Source organism: Callithrix jacchus, chromosome 20, assembly GCF_049354715.1.
Source record: "Callithrix jacchus isolate 240 chromosome 20, calJac240_pri, whole genome shotgun sequence".
Lineage (NCBI taxonomy): Eukaryota > Metazoa > Chordata > Mammalia > Primates > Cebidae > Callithrix > Callithrix jacchus.
Window position 1 is genome coordinate 9076130 of NC_133521.1, and position 16622 is coordinate 9092751.

General features: G+C 45.0%; 1 protein-coding gene across 2 annotated transcripts; it reads right to left on the reverse strand.

Annotated features, from left to right (window-relative positions):
- Positions 1–814: 814 nt before the first annotated feature.
- Positions 815–16414, reverse strand: SALL1 (spalt like transcription factor 1). 2 transcript variants are annotated; one of them, XM_078357801.1, is made up of 3 exons: positions 15905–16414; positions 3502–6953; positions 815–2391 (listed from the first exon to the last, which is right to left on the reverse strand). In XM_078357801.1, the coding sequence occupies exons 1-3, from the start codon at positions 15978–15980 to the stop codon at positions 1951–1953; spliced, it is 3969 nt and encodes a 1322-aa protein (XP_078213927.1). In that variant the 5' UTR covers positions 15981–16414; the 3' UTR covers positions 815–1950. The 2 variants fall into 2 exon arrangements, with proteins under 2 accessions (XP_078213927.1, XP_054104410.2); XM_054248435.2 differs by having other exon boundaries at positions 815–2387; positions 3498–6953.
- Between the last annotated feature and the right edge of the window lie 208 nt (positions 16415–16622).

Genomic DNA, 16622 nt, shown 5'->3' on the forward strand with positions numbered 1-16622 from the left:
CGCCGGCTGCGGCAGTTCACCACCTCCCCGAAACATTAAAAACAAAAAAATAAAAAATAAAAAAATCGGCGACCCCTCTGGACACAACTTCCATTTAGTCTGTTTGCTCACCCCAAAATAGAGATCAGGAGGAAGAAAGCCTGTTTCCCCGCTCCGCCCCAGAGCAACAGGGAGAGGGGAAGAATCCCATTGAATTTGCATGATGAAATATTCAAGCTGACTCTACATAACATTTCTAATAGACTTTTTCTTTCAAATATGCATGTGCCTTTAAATGCCTAAAAGACCAATTAAATAAAGAACATGTTGACCTCTCTGGGTTGAGGCCCAGTTTGAGTCAGATTATATAACCGCGCAGCATCGGGAACTCCCCAGCAATGTGGCTCTCAACTGCCTGAAAAAAACGTGACTGTATTAAGGGAAATAGAACCAAAATAATAAAAGTGAAATCTAAATCGGCATAAATATCTGGCTTAAAAGAAACTTACCTGTTGGGATAAAACCTCCAACAACATCTTTTTATGTCATTTCATTTTTTTCATTTTTCTTGGGGGTGGGTAGCAAGCAGAGTCTATAAAATTCATTCCTAAATAAGTCATGGATACTGGGAAAATATCTAGGGCCTCCAGATTTCAAAATAAAAGAAAACGCAGGCCCATGCAAACTCGTTTCTGTTATGCCTTTTACAATTCCTCAATTAAAGAGAGTTACACACTCACATACACAATTTACCGCTACCTGGGGAATAGTGAAAATGCATTTAAGGGCCTAGCTAAATAGAAATGCACTCTAAAAACACAGACACATTATTTGGTTTTATCTGTTGCAAAAAAAAATGTATTTGATTACTTGAGTAAAATTACAGTATCTCTGCTGTTAGTAAGTATTAAATGTTAAAGAAATTGGACCCCCCCTTTCCTTTCAACTTTCCAAGAAAGTGCATGTAACAGTCCAATTTTTTTCTTCCATACCTAATACAAAATAAACAAACACTATACCTGCTCTCTTGATCAAGAAGAAGCATTTGCTCTTGTAAAGAACATATGTACATTTTAATGAAAGTGATATTTCTTATTGTATATACAAGAGCATCTACATTTTCTCCACTGAAGGTTGTTCAAGATGCTATACTTAGCAGCATTGTGAAATTCCAGCACACATTTTCTATTGTGAATATACCTACAAGGCAAAATGTTACGTCTCAGTTTCAACTACCAAAACAACACTTGTTTTCTTTTTCTCTAAAGAATTCTGCGTGCTTATTACTGTACAGAAACTTATTGACATTGAAGACGACTCAAGTAAAAAGCACAATACAAATAGCAGTTCCCAATGGAAAGGGTTAAATCTACAAAACAAAACAAAACTGGCTGAATTTTAGAATAAAAATTAAAAAAACAAACCTTTCAAAGAACCACACTGTTCAGTCTGTACTTTCAGTCCTTTCCTTAAATCTGTTTTGAACGATTAGACAATGTGTTTGCTGATAAAATTTCCCAGCAGGATCAAAGTGTACATGTATATACAGACTTTATTAGAGATCTAATGCATCACCGAGGCATTGCATCAACACCAGATTCATATTAAACTGGATATAGAAAATAAGTTAATGCCAGATTACAACTGCCTAGCAGGGCAACTTGCAATTGCCATAAATGTTACAGCAAGTTTACAGCACTCTAGTCAATTAGTATTTAGTCCAAAATACAGAAGACCAAAGTTAACGCTTGCATTCTGTTTGCAAAGCAAGGTTATATCACTAATAAATAAGCTTTCTTAGAACTCTAAAGTTGAACAAGGTACAAAAAAATGTCTTCATAATGTTGTAGTTCATAGAGCAGGGGAACAGAAGGAAAGGGCATGGTGCGGGGGGCGGGGGGCAAGGAGTAGGAGGCCACCATAGGTTGCATTCTGAACAGGAATGAATGCTATGTCTCCAGCCCAGCTGCTTTAACTTGTGACGATCTCTTTGCTGTCCTCTACGAAGCGGGTGAAGCGGAAGTTGGTTCCGTTCTCACTGCCTGCCATTTTCTCCAGGCCAGCCAGGGGAGCGTTGGGCTCTGAGTTCTGGAGCCTCTCCAGGTTTCCTGTCAGCCCACTAATAGGTGAGCTGTTCCCACTGCCGAGGCTTCCAGGAATTGGAGGGATGCCACCGTTCTGAATGACGGAGATCTCGTTGGCCTTCATCGCCAGCCCGTTGGAGAGTGCTGCTGCATACTGATTCCAGAAGCTGGAAGGATCCCCACTTCCTGATCTTGCCGCCAAATCCTTCTGGAACATTTCTGGGAACTTGACGGGATTGCCTCCTAGAAATGTCATGGGGCCATCCACAGAGAGTCGCCGACCCCGTCGTGCAGGGGTGCTATTCCACATGTGAGTGCCCATGTGTACCTGAGATATGGGGAGGGCAGGCAGAGAGGGGAGGAAGAGGAGGGGGAGAGAAGCTTAGTAGCTGAATCTGTCTCGACTCATATCCCAAATGTCCACAAAGCAAGTGGCCTAAATGTCTATTCTCATCATGTGACAGACAGTGAAGGCAACAGGAACCATCCATTCCTCCTGTCTAGTAATAACATGTTCACTCTCTGCAGCCCTGGGCTGGCTCCCCTCTTCCTGGGCAAAGCTGCCTTACTTACTTCTTTTTTATTACCCATATTTAGCTTATAATGGCCTCAAGCAAGCCAGGCAGTGGTGGATAGTTCCTTTCAGGGTTAGAATTGTTATGTCCACTCTCATTGCAATGTTAAGTATTGTATCTGACACCCTTTACCCTATAAATGTCCTTTTCAGATGGGAAGAAGGTATCCCTCCCTGATTGCCCATTGGAGGGCCTGCATATGGAGAGAAAAGCCAGAAAGTAATTATTCATCTCACATTACTGGGAGCAATCTCCAGAGAAATACTCTGTCAACAGAAGAATGTACACACTAAGAGCACTCAACTGTTGCTCTAGAACTTGAGCATATTTGCTTTATTTCCATATCAGTAGGAAATGCTGTATAATCAATTATCACAATACCCATTAGCAGAGCAGCGATATTATTGTTTTTAGACAAACAAACCATGCTGGACTGCAGTTATGAAAAATAGATGCATACACCAAGAACCATAATTATTAAGTGATACGGGCAGCACACAGGCCACATGGAGGTCTTTAATCAATACCCCATGGCAACGCCAGGCTGTCTTCCTTGGTAGGTAAAGCAATTCATTTGGTGCACTTAGCGAGACAACAGAGAGAGGCCGCTGCTTCGCTTAGGTACCAAATTATTCAACGTGCACTGACATTCAGTGAGCTGCAGCCTGCCCTTGTCCCTGCCACGATCCTGACCCTCCCAGGCACCCTCGTTTCTCCGCCTTCCACCATGTGCAGCAGGTTCCCTTGCAAGAGCTCTCACCCTGAATATCTGGGCTGATGACTCTGGGGGCATGCATTATAGATAATCAATGACAGTGGGACAGGGTTGAGGGAGTGGGTGGGGTGCAGACAGAGCAAGGTACCTTAAGATTGCCTTTAGTCGTGAAAGCTCTTCCACAAATAGTGCAAGCAAAGGGTTTCTCTCCAGTGTGAGTTCTCTCGTGAATCTGCAGGGCACTCGACGAGGAAAAGGTTTTGCCACACGTGTTGCAGTAGTGCTGCTTGGGAGTTCTCCTGGGCAGAGCCGGGAGCAGAACTGGGGATGTGGCAGAGGAAGACAGAGGCCCAGAAGGGACATGACTGGTGGGGGTGTCCTTACTGTCCTGAGGAGAAACATGCACGAAGCCGTTGACCTCTGTTTTGATGAGAGATGACAATGAGTTGGCGGGAATCACCGCCGAGTTCTGATTGGGGCCAAGGTTGGAACTGGGCTCAAAGAGCTGGGATGGCAGATCTCGCATCTGATGTGTCAACATGTGCTGCTTCAAATTACCCTTTGTGGAAAAGCCACGATTGCAAACTGTGCAAATAAATGGTCTCTCTTTGGTATGACTTCTATAGTGAATGTCCAAGGCACTCTGACAAGCAAATGTTTTGCCACAAATGTCGCAAGCAGTGTTTTTAAATTTACCCCGGTCTCTGAAAGGGAAGAGAATCCCCAAAGAATCTTCTTTGATGATTTTCTCTGCGTGACTCGACGTCAAATCCAAAGCCCCACCATTCACTGGGGTGGGAGACAAACCATTGGCAAACTCACTTGGGACCACTCTCTGTGGTTTCTCCTCAACACTGGGTGACTTGTGGAACTCCTGGGTGCTGTTGGACGGGGACAGAGCCTGCATGGAAGAGGTAGACTCTGAGATGGCTGGGCTGCCGGCACTTTGGCTCTCCATGTCACCACCCACTGAGGATGAATCATTGGTCAGCACATCCCCCTCCACGGACCCATTCTCCACTGACTTCAGGCTGGCCTGCAGCTGCTCTGCCAGGCCGGCATTGATCATCTTCATCTGATTTTCCAAAGCAGCAATGCTCGACATCTCTAGGGGCAAAGGCGAAGAAGATAAGCTGTCTTGGGAGGCGTCTGCAGACTTGGGCGTATCGGGGATACTGCCCTCAGGACAGTCTTCCATGTTTTCATCGGAGAAGTTGTCTAGGTCATCAAAATTTTTCTCATCGAAGGAGCCTGTGTCAGACTCCATGGACTCGGGGTAGCTGTCGGGGACTGGGGTGTTGGGGATCTGCCCTCCCATATGCATTCGGATGTGCTGCTGTAGGACCACAGCGTTCGTGAACTTCTTCTGGCAGATGGGGCAGGAATGCTGGACTCTGAGTGGGGGCATAGCACGATGGACACTGTAGTGGGTTTTAAGATTCCCTTTTGTGGTGAAAGCCCGGCCACAGATCTTACACTTAAAGGGCCTCTCCCCAGTGTGAGTCCTGTAGTGCATTTTCAAGGCGCTCTGGCAGCTGAGAACCCGGTGGCAGATGATGCACTCATTGGGGTCAGTGGCCTTCTTGTCAATGTTTTCTACCAGTTGCTGAAGCTTGGATGTCTCTGATGCCTGGGCTGAGTCCAGGAGTCCCCCAAAAGGAAACTTGGCCTTGAACTGCTCGGACATGAGTGGCAACAAAGGGTTGGTAAAGGTGGTGGCACTGCCCAAGGGGCCACAGTCTGCCACTGGGGAGCTCAGGGTGCTACTGCTCGCTGTTGGGACTGGGTTGGTGACCATGCCACTCTCTTCGCTTTTGCCACTGGAGGGTGGCAGAGTGGACCCTTCGGCTTCCTCTGGGAGCCCACCTAGGTTTCTCGTGGCCGGCTCAGGGACCCCGGAGTCACTTTTGACTGAGCCTGGGGGGCTGGTGGCAGAATGGCTGATGGGGATGGGGGCTGGCTCTTCTGTCTTGATGAAGGGTATGAGGCTTGGGAGGGTTGGGGGCAATGGCAGGCCGACTGAAGTGGTCAGAGTAGGCAGGACTGGTTTGGTGTCTAGCCAGCTGGTGACTGGCTTCTCTGGAGGGATGGACATGCCGTATGGGATGCCGGTACTCGTGGGGATATTGTCCAAATGCTCAGGCACAGGATAGGGGTTCATCTGGATGTGAGGGTATTTCTCTTTGTGGCGCTGAAAATGGACTTTCAGATTCCCCTTGGTGGAGAACCTGTTACCGCAAATGTTGCACTTGAACGGCCTCTCTCCGGTGTGGGAACGCAAGTGGATCTGCAAGGCACTGTCACTCCCAAAGACCTTCGCGCAGAACCTGCACTTGTGTTTGAAGAATGCCTCATCGGAAGTACTTTTAGCTTCGAAGGCAGTGACATTTGGTGGCTTGCTTTTTCTTTGCTGGGCCAAGGCAGACAAGGAGTTTAAATCCTCTGCAGTTGTTCCAATGTTGGGCAAAGGGCTGGGGAAAACCGAGTTAGCGGGGGCTGGCTGAGGTAGAAGTGGATTAGACGCAGGACTTAATAAACTGCTTATTGCAAAAGCTGGTGAGGACGAAGATGAGACCGCTGGGTTGCTGACATGGGAGGCCCCAGCACTCGAAGCCACTTTTTCTGAGGACGGGGTGGTAACTGCCGCTGCCAATATGTTCATATTGGGAGAAGAGCCGCTGTTGGATGGAATGATGGTGTTGCCAGAACTGCTGTGAGGTAGCTGGATTGGGGGTAGCTGTTTCACACCACTAATGCTGGCAGACTGGCTGGCAAGGCTCTGTGCCAATCCAGCTGCTGCTGCCAGCTGCTGAGATAAATGGGAACTTAGCGTGGACAAGGGGTTAGCAGATGTTCGTAAAGTACCTTGAGAAGGACTAGAAGATGTTGGCAAGTCTGCGTTCTGAGAAGCCAACAGCAATATTTGGTGACGAATCTGTTCGATCAGTTGCAGCTGATGTATCTGCTGCTGCTGCAGAGCTAGGAGCTGTTCCATGAGGGCTGGGACTGCCAGCTTGCCCCCGGAGGCCCCGCCGCACCTCGCTTCCTGGGAGAACTGGGCTACCGCCACCTTGGTGCTCTGGAGGTTCTCGATGATGACGTTGCTGTTGATCACGGAGAAGTTGCCCAGTGTTGTCAGGTCCCCGAGTTGAGGTAGAGAGGTTGTGATCGCTGAGGTACCTGTGGAGGAGCCGCTGCTGCTGCTGCTGTTGCTGCTGCTGCTGGTTGGGGCGGTACTGCTGTGGCTGCTGCCGCTGGAAGTGCCGATGCTGCTTTTGTTAGCAACCGGGGCCTCCACATCCATGGACTCTTCCCTGTCAAGTCCGTTGTGTTCTGAAAGGTCGCTGCAGTCCACTTGATCTGTTTTGTTCACTGTGTCATTCATTTGTTCATCAGGATTATCAGGAGGGGGACTGGGGGAGAAGGTTTCGGGTGGGGAGGCTGGATTTTCATTGACGATTAAAACTAATTGATTTTTAGTACAGTTCTTCTTGTGGAGCAGAAGATCTGATAATTCAAAGAATTCGGCACAGCACCGGCCACAGACGTGGGCATCCTTGCTCTTAGTGGGGCGACTCGGTTGGACCTTTTCTGTGTCTCCTACAAACATCAAAAAGGTGCAGGGTTAGAAAAGGGGCCAGGACACACAATCACCTATGACTTAAAAAAAAAAAAAGCTAATCAATGGTTTTCTACCTGCAACCTGCAAAATTCAAAATGGTAGCCTTTGAAAACCAATCAATATTACCTAAGAACACCCATAATTAATTTTTAAGGATATGGAAGAATTCCTATCCATCTGGTATCTCAGAGAGTCATTGACTTCAGATATTTCATCAAAATATAGAATACTACAAATGGGAGACATTGGTGCATGATGAAATTCCATAGCAAAATATTGATTTCCAATCTATTATACACCTTATTGTCTACTTGTCCGGAGAGGGTCCACAAACCAATCTGAGGACTTATTAGGCTCTTCAGTTTCCGTCAACCTTATTCATTTTCAACTGACTCAAAGATATCTGTGACAGTTTGTTCTGTCACTAAACTAATTTGTAGTCATTCAGGTTCCAATCAGTTGGTGACAAGAGTTGGGGGGGGATGCATATCACCAAGCTGTAGACTGACAACTTGAAAATCACCTCAAGCCCCTACCTCGAACCTGCACTAAGTCTGATCCGTGACAAACACACTTTAGTCACGTCAGTAACAAATCCTCCAAACCGCTCCTCAAAACTCACTTGAAAACAAAAGGGAAGGCAACACACACAATAAAGAGAAACACAATGATCATAATCCGTTACAAGGCCTGCCTGGCACCTATATATCACCCGGTGGCATGTTTATTTTTAAAATTAAAGATGCAACTCTGGCTACCATCCCACTAATCAAAGGATATATGCCACTATGCTTCGAATGGCAACATTACGCCTCTAAATATTTCATCAAAAGTACTCTCTATGTCTATAAAAACTGGCACAAGATTTACATTTCTGATTAAACATCAACTTCAAGAAGTATGTGCAGTTGCGAAGTGCTCCCATCTCCTAAGAAATAATTCTTGGTTTAGGGTTTGGAAATGTTTTGCAGCTCTCCTTGTCTGAATGTCTTTAAAAACAGTTTGCTCTTAACTGTTATCAATTGTTTAACAGATTGTCCTGAACCTTTTATTATAAAAATCCCTTTATTTCATGTTTGTTTCCACTGGTTGCTCAGATGTCTTCTCACTAAGATCCATTTGTAAATTAAACAGAAAAATCTCTAACTCCAAGCTAACATCCTATTCAAAGACAGGATGGCTTCCCATTGTTTGCCCAGCATGGGGAACACCAACTTCTGTTGTACAAATGGTGTGTGGTCATCTACGAAGGCTGTGAAAAAAAAAAAAAAACTGTTTAATTCAGGATTACCTCCCTGCATGCCTTTCTGCAGAACTGAATCAGATAATAGGTAGTTTCCATGACTTCCAAATTGAATCTCCTAGAAAACTTGCAGAAAACAAAGTAATTGCAGATATGGATAAATGTAAAATCAAAATGCTGCTTTTTCCAGTAAACCTAAAGTCCACTCGAAAGGGTCAGCTCTTTGCCTTTTTGTAGTAAACATTTTAAAAAGTTTGACTAGTTTGACATTCTAGAAAATAAAATTAATAACTAAATACTGACTTCTAGAAATTCCTTAACTCTATTTGCCTTGAGTGATGCCGAAGTTGATTAGAACCCTGGTGAAGTATGCCAAATGTATGCACACTTTATTCGCTGGGAGTGTTGTTTGAGTAGCTAAGTTATACTTAACAAGCCAGCTTTCCTAATACCCATCTTTTAATCTCCACAAGGGTATAGTGCAAAATGCATTAACACCACCAAACAAATCTTAGTTGTAGCAGAAAATACCAGTGATGATTTGGTTTTAATTTAATGTTTAATCATCCTAATTGGCACTGGATTCCTATGCATATGGAAGGTGCTGTTTGAAGCATTTTCTGTCTCTCCCCCTGCCTTAAAATCATATAAACAAAATATTAGATGAAATTTACTAAAGTTATGTTGCTTAACTTGGGACAAAAATAATGTGACAAAAATTCTGTTTAAAGCTTCTTATTTTGACAACCAATTTAAAATGATGCATCCATTTCAGATGCTTATTTTAAACTAGGAAATGCAATTCCTAATATATTCAACAGAAATGTTATTTCTTTCTCTTTGCACATTTCCATATGTAATGGTTATGTTTCCATCTACTTTTACAGCCAATTATGAAGGAACAAAAGCTATTCTGTTTGTTCACACATTTTCAACAAAATGCATTAAAACTATTATGTCAGCATGTTCTATTAAGCTCTGCATTCAGTGGAAAATACTTTTCAACCAGCTCACATTTATCAAAACATAAAGCCACTTTAAAACACAGTTTTGCTTGGTCAGCTGGGCTTAGACAAATAATGACAGATTCAGAACTAAATAACTAGCAAGGGAAATCAGAAAACTGACTTCATCAATTGTACACATTACAATGTAGTTGCTTCAAATATTTAGCACATCTGTGCTCACGATTAAAAGACATTTTAATTCTTTATGACTTGCAAACATCTGATATTCCCATAATATATAGAGAAAATAAAAGGAAGGTTACTTCACAGGATTTAGCTGATGATTCCTTTCCTGCACTCAAATTCTGCATTTGTGCTGCCTCAAGACTCACTTGAGAATTTTCAAGTTTTTCAACGTGAACATTTTTATATTTAGGATTGTGCTAACTGGATGGAAAATATAGATGTTTAAAAATAAATGTCTGCTTGCTTTTAAGAGACTGTGTTAAAAACTTGCCCGTATTTTAGCTTAGGTTTTCACAACATTTTTAATAAGCTGACATTTGATCTCACTGTAGAGTCAACTAATTTAATTTCCTGATGTTTATGAACACCCCCACTCCCCCAAAATACTGGTATCTATTCTGATTTATTTCAAAAGCAGGTGTCGCTACACTGTAATAATTCTTAACTTTAAATCTATCTGCATTTGGAACAAAATTCCAAGGAAACACCCTTTTATTAAAAAAAAAAAGAAAGAAAAAGACAAAACATGAAAACTAGTTTGGACTTTTTACCAAAGGGAATATTTTAAGTTGTAGCAAGATTCTCCCTCTCTCTCTCTCTCTCTCTCTCTCTCTCTCTCTCTCTCTCTCTCTCACACGCGCGCACACACACACACGCAGAGGAACATGTTCTAATTCATTTTTCTGATTGTCTGCTATCTTGTATCTTTCTCAGTAATCTGTTACACAGGATTGCAACTGGTGACCCCATTATAGTAAATACAGTTGCCTTGTTCCTTATACTATGGTGAAAATAACATTCCTGTTCCTTTTCTATGGATTTTGCATACAGATTAATTTTGTACACAACCCTAGTCAGATAGGAAAATTTAAGAAGCAGTGCTTTTCTAAGTATGTACACACAAACAGATATTTGGAATTTTCTGGGCCTTCTTTTGGTGGGAGGGGAAGAGTGATCTTATGTCTCCACCAAATTTATACTAAAATCCAAAATGTTTTAGTTTCTGATGTACTATTTAAGTACTTGATGCCTAATTCAAATTTGTCAGTTTTTCATCCTCTGAACCAAACTGCAGAATCGGAAGGAGAAAATTGAAGTGTTCTAGCACATCTGTCTACTGAGAAAATAAAAATAAAACTATGCCCCACACAGAAAGGTTTAGCCAGCCAGGAAAGGAAAACAAGACCGAAAACAAACGCAACCACCTTACTCTACCAGATTTAGTTTTCTTTGTTGGAGCTCTTCAGAAAGACACTTCACTGTACTGCCCATTATCTTAAGACAGCATTTACACTTCTTAATAGAATTTCTCAGGATAGTGGTTTTGGAGTCCTTAATTTTAACAGCCTGTTTCTTTTCTTATCACAAACATATTTGATTGATTGATCTCTTATCTTTTTTTTTTAACACCGACCTACAAAAAGTCTGAATCCAAATGTCCAACTTAAGATTCCAAAGAAATTTCAAACACTACAACATATGCTGTGCATATTTTCTGTGATGTCTAAAGTTTCCTCTATGTGATACACAACCAAAGGACAAATTTCCTGGTACCCTTGAGGTTTACTCGCTGTTCTGACTGGGATTAAGCGTATTCTCTAGTGGAAGAATACAAGTGAAATCTTTGAAAAAATAACAACATGGACGAGACACTGCTTTTAAAATAGTGATCCAAGCCCACCTAATAGACACAATAAATGAAAGGGGAAAATGTCTTTCCCATGGATGAATCAAACTGAACACTAGATGGGGTTCCAGTTGCAAGGGTTTGTTCAAAAACTTCTTTGTGGCTTTCCTATTGCAGTGACGCGTAAAAAAGAGACTCCTTAAGGCGAGATCTAAACTTTGACTACATAAACATTGGCAAAGGCACAAGAAACTAAATCCCTGTTGTTTGAGGGTAAAACTGAGCTATGGGAACTACCTGTCAATCTTCCCCTTTGGGGGTCTGGCATCTGAGGGTGACGGGGGAATAAGGTTAGGAAAAGAAGCCAAGCTGATAAGGTGAAACTAAAATAAACTACTAACTTCCTGCTAAGTGACTAGCAGGATTCAATTTGGGGGTCACTGGGAAGATACTGAAGGACATATTATGATCTGGACCTTGTCACCTTTGCATGGGAGGAGGCTAGCAAAGGTTAAAACAGCTTGACACATCTAGGTTTTCTAAAGCCTGGCACACAAACTTTTTTCTTTTTTGGGGGAGGGGTGTTATTTCTTCGGCTAACTTTCCACCTCTTTTGCCAAACTGCTTCAGTTTTAATAATCTAAGGATAGTTTTGGAATATTCTGGTGCAATCTGCACCAAGAAGTGTCTCAGAAAAACCTAGTTGAGGTTGTAGAAGGAATTTGTTCTGGTTCCTACGAGAGCTTGGCTTTTAACGATTTCAGAAACTTAACCAGTCTGCCTACTTCTGTTCCAGTAAGACCTTCACCGTAAAAAATGTAGAGTTCTTCTACCTTCTAACAGGCTCTGTTGGTAAAGACAACTTGCTACCTCCAAAAGTATAAAGAAAAGGAATAAAGCCTCCAAAGAATAACCTATACGTTAGTACTTGTGCCAATGAACTCCAGGGGAAACGATGTGAAATAAACCACAAAACATTCAGTATCACATATTCACTTTCGCACATACTACCCCATGCCCGAGTTTGCTCATGTGTGTGTGTGTTTGAACATTTTAGAAAGTATGTGCTGCCTGAAGCAGATCGCACAAAAACAGTTTGCATTTTCTCATCTAGAATCTTCCATTATGACAAACTTAAAATGTCTATGATTAAACATGAATTCCTTCCAACTGCCTTATCTTGCAGGTGTTTTTTTTTTTTTTTTTTTTTTTTTTAAAGCAAGCAATTAATTACAGTTCTCTCTAACCTTTTGGGCCTGGGGATCAATGTGCTGCTATTAAGCTGCTCAAAATGAACAAATTACTTTGGTAAATGATAGAATTTCATTGTTAATATAAATAAGAGGAATTTTTATGATACTTCATATGATTGTTAGTGTTTTATCTGCATTTCATGGTGTCTTATTTTTCCAATATTATCTTTTCCTTGAAACAGCTGAGCATCAAAATTCTTTTTAAATAAATGAATGGAGTCTAAATGGGCCATCCACATAGTAGTTTCAGAAATCTTAAAAATACCACTCAAGAAAGAAGAACCCCACACATACACACACACGCACACACAATACATAACTGAAATCCCAATTTAGAGTAAAGAACCCACAAATAAAATCATTAGATTCTAATATTCCCTTTCCTCAGAATTATTTATCTTTCCTGTAGCAGTCATCTTCCTGCAAGTAATTTGAGACTTGTTGAATATCATTTAAGAGACAAATCATATTTGCCATAATCTTGGTTTCATAAAAAGAAGAAAAATCACCAAGTTTAGAGTGTTTCTGGCATTGCAGCTGCTGTAAAGTAGAATAAAACATCAGCATCCTGAAATCGACCATATACTCGGTTATTACTATTATCATTAGTTGCACTTGCTCTAGATGAAGCTATCTGTGCAGCTCCTTAGCATGGCCTGGGTTTTCTTTGTAAGCACACACACACTCAAACATACACAGGCAGAACACACAACAACACTAAGTAGCCCTAGCTGCTTTCAGCTTCGGGAGCCGCTCCTTCAGGGCTTCTGTAACTTGGGTCTACAAACTTTTCTGGTCTCTGGGTAGAAGTCATACGATTTGACGTGCTGGTAAACAAGAAGTGCATGAACTAGATTTAATTTGGTATGTTTCATATTTCATTTGTCATATTTTAAAGAGTATCTCAAGACATAAGAAAACGTAATGAGAATCCTTAAAAAGGGGCTTGCCTTCTAAAACTGTACCAACCTTTCTTTATATATGCAAATAACAAAACAAAACAGAAAACCCAGCTACTCCTAGAAATATGGGTTATATGTGGGGAGAAGAATGTGATTGCTGAATTCACTGCAGTAAAGGTGACTTTTAAAAGGTAACCTTGAGTTATGTCATGAACTTTCAATTCTATTTATCTCAGAACTACTCCCAAATAAAAAGAACTGGAGTATGCTAGGCCTCCAGTATGTCCCGCATGGGGGTGGATTACTTGTGTACTAATATTATTACAACACACTAAATCCTGAAACCCTATTACAAAATCTACCCTCTAGGCAACTTCTCCCAAACTTATTGTTCAACCATGTAAAAACAGTCATAACCTAAAACCATTACTACTGAAGAAAAAGAGGAGGGGGTGGGGAGAGGTGAGGAAAGACGGCTGGGAGGGGGTGTTTCCTAGGGAGCCCCTAACAGTTTACTGCTTCTTTAGGACAATGTATTAGCTTTGGGGAAGAAAAAAGAAAGGAAGGAAGAGAAAGAAATCAAAAGAAGGAGAGAAAAGAGAAAGGAAACTTGATTCAGTTACTTAACTAACTTACCTCAAAGCTCAAATAAACTAAAAAAAAAAAAAAAAGAAAGTACTAATAAAGAATAATGGTAAGAAGCAGTGAATTCCTTTTATACTATTGCTTTATGAGAAGACTTAACTATTAAAAATTCCTGATCCAGAAGGCGAAAGGCAAAGATCTAGCACGCGTCATTTCTCCTCGAAGGCCGAGACTTTTTTTTTAATGTAGAAAATCAGTACAAATTTACAAACCACTAGAAAACGCTCTGTTATCTCTAGTTTGCTTTTTTGTGTACAAACTGTTAACTTGTGCAGTTTTCCGGTGCAAAAGGTCTCACCAGAAACTTTAGGAAAGATGGGTGTGGGTTCGGGAAGCAGAAGAAACTACACTGAGAAAACCCGGAAAAACACTCGGCGCAGCTGCTGCGGCCTTTGGGTCATCTCACCTCGAGCTATCCCGCGTGCTCGCTTTCGCTGGAGGTGGAAAGCGGGGTTCAGGGGTTCTTTTCAGCGTAATGAGAAATCGCAGAGGACCTGGGTAAGGATTCAAGCTTGAGGAAATACTGGGGGCCGGGAAGAGGGTTACTGTTAACCATTTTCTTAATTGATTTCAAGTCCCCCATTTTCTTACAGGGACCCTAAGTCAGGACTCCCTTTACCCGACAGCAAGAGTAAAGGGAGCCGGGGTCCCTTCTCCTCACTGCTTCTCAGCTGTACCCAGAGGCAGGCCGCTGGGAAACAAGCCGGGGACCGTGGGGCCCAAGCGGCCACTGCTTACTGGACTGAAGTGTTGATCAGGGGCACGCTTCGGAGCTCTGTCGGGGCCCAGCTCCCTCCTTCACATCCCAAAATGCCGCCGAGGACGCAGGCATCCCAAGCGGCATCCTGAGCCGCTGAGACCCCGCCGAGGCTGCTCCTCGTCGGTCCTCCTGCAGCCGAGGCCAGCTTCGTGCCGGGACGACCTGGGGACCCGAGCCCGAGAGCCGCTGCAACGCCTCGGGCTCTAGGCCTGGGAGCTCTGAGGCCGGCACAGTGAAACACCTTTAGGAGCAAGGAGGGATTCCAGGTGTCCTCCCTCCGTACCCCAACTCCCAGCCCGGATCTCTTGCACTGTCTGCCATAGCTCCCGCACACAAACGTTTTCTGGACTCGTTCAGCCCCTTCGGAACCCACAGTTGTCGCCTCCATCGGAGGAAGCGAGGGCTCCTGTTTCGGGGGGATTCCACTCTGGCTAGCCACCCCCAAACCTGTAAAACTATCCTACGACTTCTTCCCCGACTCGCCTGGAAGTAGGGAGCACTACGATCCGCAGATAGAGCATACCGACCATTAAGAGATTTTGGGGGGCAGAGGGTACAAGTGTTTGAGGAAGAGATGCCTGGGTAAACTTTAGGAGCCAGACCCGACACTTCCCCTGTCCGTTTGCACAGTCGCCGGAACAACTGGCGGCAAGCGGCACTCTCCACTCCGGCCGCGATCCCAGTGAGTCAGGAGCGGGCGCCCAGACACCAATCTCCACCTTCTTGCATCTCTGAACCTCTAAAGGCACCCCTGTTCTGCCGCGAGGGCCGAGGAGGAGTGTGTGCGTGGGGCTGGGGGCGCAGCAAGCTCCCCCCAGGCTCGGAGTTCAGCCGGGCGCCCGAAGTAAACTTCCTTCCCGCTGGCAGCAGGGCCGGGCTAGAGAGGCCGGGCCGGGGGCCCCCGATCGCAGCGCGGGGAGCGCGAGGGACCCCGCGCCGTCAGGCGGGGACGACCTCCGCCTGCACCCACGCCTTATGGGGCTCCCGGGTCCTGGCCGCGGCTGGGATCCCCGGAAAAACCAGGATGGAGGAGCCAGGCCGGCTTGCCCGCCCTCCTTCCCCCGGGAGGACCCGGCAACTCCGGAAAGATCCTGCAGGGAGATGTGCCTGCTTTCCCTGGGGCAGCGGGGGGAAGCCCAGCAAAGGCACATTGAAAACTAAAAAGAAAAAAAGAATCACGCCAAGTGGAAGAGCTGATCGGGGCCGCGGTGGGGTAGGGGGCGCGGGGGCCAGCCGCGTGTGCGTGGGTCCGAGTGTAAGGGTGAGTGCGTGTGTGTGTGTCCACGGCGCGGGCCGGAGCACTCACCATCTCGCCGGGGGAGCGAGGCCACTTCGGGGTCGGATTGGAAATGTTGAGGCTTCGCTTGCTTCCTCCGCGACATGCTGGCTCAAACATCAGCTGGGGCAGAATAAAAAATTACTAAAAAAAAATCTTCTCAAAATTACGGAAATCGAGCGGCGGCGGCGGCGGCGGCTCCCCCCGCCCGCCGGCCCGCCCGCCCCCTCCCCGGCTCCCCGGCCCCGGGCGCAGCGCGCATGTGTCCTGCTATAATTATGATTATCAATAATGCATTGCGATTAATCATAGAGGGGCTCTTTGAAAGGCGATTGGCACCGGGCCAGCGCTATTCAAACCCGCTCGCCTTAATCAATTAGTTCGTGATTTGCTGCAGACCCCTGTCTCTCCGCGCGCTGGCCCAATAAGCCGGCCGCGGGGCTGGCTCTGCGCTCCGCGCCTCCCGACACTGGGTTAACCCTCTTTGCGACCGCCCGGGACTCCGCGGCCAGGCCACCGGGGCCCGGCCTCCTCTCCACTGCGGGCCCGGCGCCCCGGCCGGCGCCCCCCGCTCCCTCCCTCTCCCCTCCCTCCTTCGCCCCCCCATCCCGGGCTGGGCCGACCCAAATTAGCATGCCCTCCCCGGAATTGAGCCGCCCCGGGTTGGGGGCGGGGGTGGGGCGGGGCGGCGGGGGCTGGGGACCCGGGCTGCGGGCGCCCTGCGAACTTCCCAACTCGGGCGCGAGGC